Here is a 3,133-nt window from a genome sequence, read left to right as displayed (position 1 = left end):
AGTTGAGACACTTATAGGGTCTCTCTCCTGTGTGCACTCTCAGATGCATAATAAGGTGTGAGCTCTGACTGAAGCTTTTCCCACAGTCCAGGCATTTATAAAGTCTCTCTCCTGTGTGTATTCTCTGATGAGCGATAAGGTTCGATTTCCGATTGAAGCTTTTCCCACAGTTGAGACACTTATAGGGTTTCTCTTCCTTGTGATTTGTCTGCAGGGCTGTGGTTTCCCTGGGGTCCTTGCATCCTGCCCCACATTCAACGGATTCATCATCTTTCTTTATTGGGTGGTTTCCCAGCTGCCTCTCTGATCTCTGCTGACTCCTCCAAGCTTTTCCCTGTTCCAAGGATTGGGAAAAATTCCCTTCAGCTCTTCTCAAAAAGTTTCCCTGCAATTCCACTTGCTCGGGATCTTCCTCTTGTGGATTCTTCTCCTTGTTCTCACTCATCATCATCTCATCAACTGCTAGGGGAGAGAGAGAATCCAGATAGGAGTCATTCCCTATGTCGGGGAGAAAGGACAAAACCGAGAACAGCACAGAGGGGAAAACACAACACAGTGACTGTTGCGGAGACGGAGAAATTGGATTCTGCCTCCACATCCCATCTACACACTGCCAGGCAAGAAAAGTCAGGGAGGAAACTCCATACAGCTAAAGGATGGGTGGGAAGCCATAGGTGATATCTGCCATGATGATACCATACCGGCTGGCTACAGCCTGACTGGGTGGGGTGAAACACACCCCGGGGAGCTCGCTAACAGCCCACTTTTGGGAGTCTCAGCTTTTTCATTCACTTGCCATCTGGTTTATGTGTCAGTTTAACCGATTCCCCACCTGTGTGGCTGCCTCTTGGGATCTCCGATTCCTCAGAGGTCTGAATATCTGGGACCCACGGCTCTTCCCCTCGTTCCAGCCGGGCGATCAAGTCAGGTTTGGGAATGGGAAATCCTGCTCAGAGAGGGAAATCAGGAAGATGAGGGTGTATTTCGAGTATTGACAATGTATTTGTCACAGAGAACATTCCCTGAGTTTAACCTGCCCCATGCTGAGCTGGGGGATTGTGGAATCGCAAAGGGTGGGAACATGGTCACTGTAATTATGCAGATGTAGAATCTGAACAGATGGGAACATGGCCACTAAGTCCCCAGGGAGAGGCAGATGTCTGTGGGGGGGAAGAGCTGTCACAGCCTCAATGGGGGCTTCCAGGATCTGTGCATTCTGGGGGACTTGCTGATGCAGACACAGCTCTGGTGTCAAACCCCTGCCTAGTTCTAAACCTCCAGAGCCCTCTGGCTGGAGCCAGTCCCAACAAGGGAGGATCATAGTGGATGGTGAGACACAAGGTGGGTGACGTAATAGCTTTTCTTGGGCCAACTCCTGTGGGTGAACATAAGAACAACCACACTGGTTCAGACCAAAGGTCCATCTAGCTCAGTGTCCTGTCTTCCGACAGCAGCCAATGCCAACTGCTTCAGAGGGAATTAACAGAACAGGTGAACATCAAGTGATCCAAAACAAAATAACAAGCTTCAAAAGCTTCTCTCTTTCACCAACCAAATTTGGTCCAATCAAAGGTACTGCCTTCCCCACTTTGTGTCCGTCTATCCTGGGTTGAATGGGGCCACACCAACAGTACAGACAGGATCATACCCTGCTTCTGCCCCTTTGAAAGCTGGATGGCTGGGGATGAATTAGCGTGCCCATTAGGTTTATGACTCCCCGATCCCATTGGAGAGGGCATGGAGAGATGAAAGTCTCTCTCACACTAGCTCTATGGACTCTGGGATCCATTTCACTCTGATCTAACTGAGCAGGGAAGAACTAACCAGATCACGCAGACAGCCCAGCTTGTAATAATTAAGAGCACAGGAATCCCTTACCCAGTGAGGTCACCATCTTGTAGTTCTCCTGCATGACGTCCCTGTAGAGGGCTCTCTGAGAGGGGTCCAGCAGAGGCCCCTGCCCCTCGGTGAAATACACAGCCACCTCCTCGAAGGTCACCGGCATCTGAAACAACAAGAGTCCCCCGCTTAGCACCTGCTGCCCCAGCCACAATCCCAGTAGTCACGCTGGAGGAAGGATAAAGAAATTGAAGCTCTGGGAAGACCAGTGTAGCAGAATCCCACCCCCACCCTGCTCAGAACAGCCAGGAGGCTTCCGGGGGTGGGGAGAAGGTGAGAGCTCCTTGTTCCCCCAGCAGAGCAGGGTCATTTCCACACACACCTGCCAGCCACAGGCTGATACAGGAAGCAGAGCTCTGCGGGGACAGGAATCCCAACAGCTTCCCTTCGTATTTCACAGCAGCCTCCGGCTAGTGGGGTCAGGCTCCAGCACTGGGAGTCTGGTCAGTTTTCCCAGCCCTGCCCAGGAGACTGTTTCCTGTTTCAGAAATGGGGGAATGTTCCCCCCTGACAATGGGCCTGTTCAGAAAATCAGACTCAGGTTGAACGTATCCCAGCTGGTTTGTCACATGCTGGCCCCTCCCTGCCTCACGTGTGTGTTTCCTGCCCCTCCCCCTCTACAGCAACTGCCCCTGCAGCTCCCTGAAAATCCCCTACCTGAGCTGGCTCCATCACAGCCATTTTCCTTCCCTGTCCCCTGGAAGACAGGAGGATCTGGAGCGAAATGTAGACACCTCAGCCTGTGAGGGCGAGAGGGGTGATGGGGGAGATTTCAGAAGGGCCTTGAGTCCATTTCACACCTCGATTCCCCCCAGGCTCTCTCCCTGCAGACTGGTCCTGCAGGTCCGGCTCAGGATTTGATGAAGGCAGAGCTCAGGACTCCCCCCAGGGCTGGTTCCAGCCACCAGAGAAAGTCCCCACCTGGGCTGGGCACAGAGGGGGGTTAATGCAGGTCTCTCCCCAGCACAGATCCTGCTGGGGGAGCAGCAACTGCTCAGTCTGGAGGAGGCAGCAGCATCTGACCCAGGAAGCTCAACTCCCGGGCTCTAATACCAGGAGCAGACAGAGAGAGACATACCCACCTCCTCCTCTCCCTTAGCAATAGCCAGAGCCCTCTAGTCCGGTGACAACACCTGATGAATGAGCTGCCCTGGATTCCCCATATAGCCCCCAGGGACAGCTGATCTCATCCGCCCAACTGCACTCACCCCCTGCCAGAGCTAGCAGTGACTCC

General features: G+C 53.1%; 1 protein-coding gene across 1 annotated transcript; it reads right to left on the bottom strand.

Annotated features, from left to right (window-relative positions):
• Window positions 1-9: 9 nt before the first annotated feature.
• On the bottom strand, window positions 10-2,005 carry LOC113409166 (zinc finger protein 251-like; the record flags this gene model as incomplete). Its single annotated transcript, XM_029914093.1, has 3 exons — window positions 10-462; window positions 833-946; window positions 1,879-2,005. Coding segments are annotated over 3 exons (694 nt in total), but the record flags the coding sequence as incomplete, so codon positions are not given.
• Between the last annotated feature and the right edge of the window lie 1,128 nt (window positions 2,006-3,133).

This window comes from Terrapene carolina, unplaced genomic scaffold (genome assembly GCF_002925995.2).
Source record: "Terrapene carolina triunguis isolate 2854851 unplaced genomic scaffold, T_m_triunguis-2.0 Scaffold30346, whole genome shotgun sequence".
NCBI classification, from domain to species: domain Eukaryota; kingdom Metazoa; phylum Chordata; order Testudines; family Emydidae; genus Terrapene; species Terrapene triunguis.
Note: the sequence above shows the minus strand (reverse complement) of the source record. Positions and strands in the feature narration are given on the sequence as shown.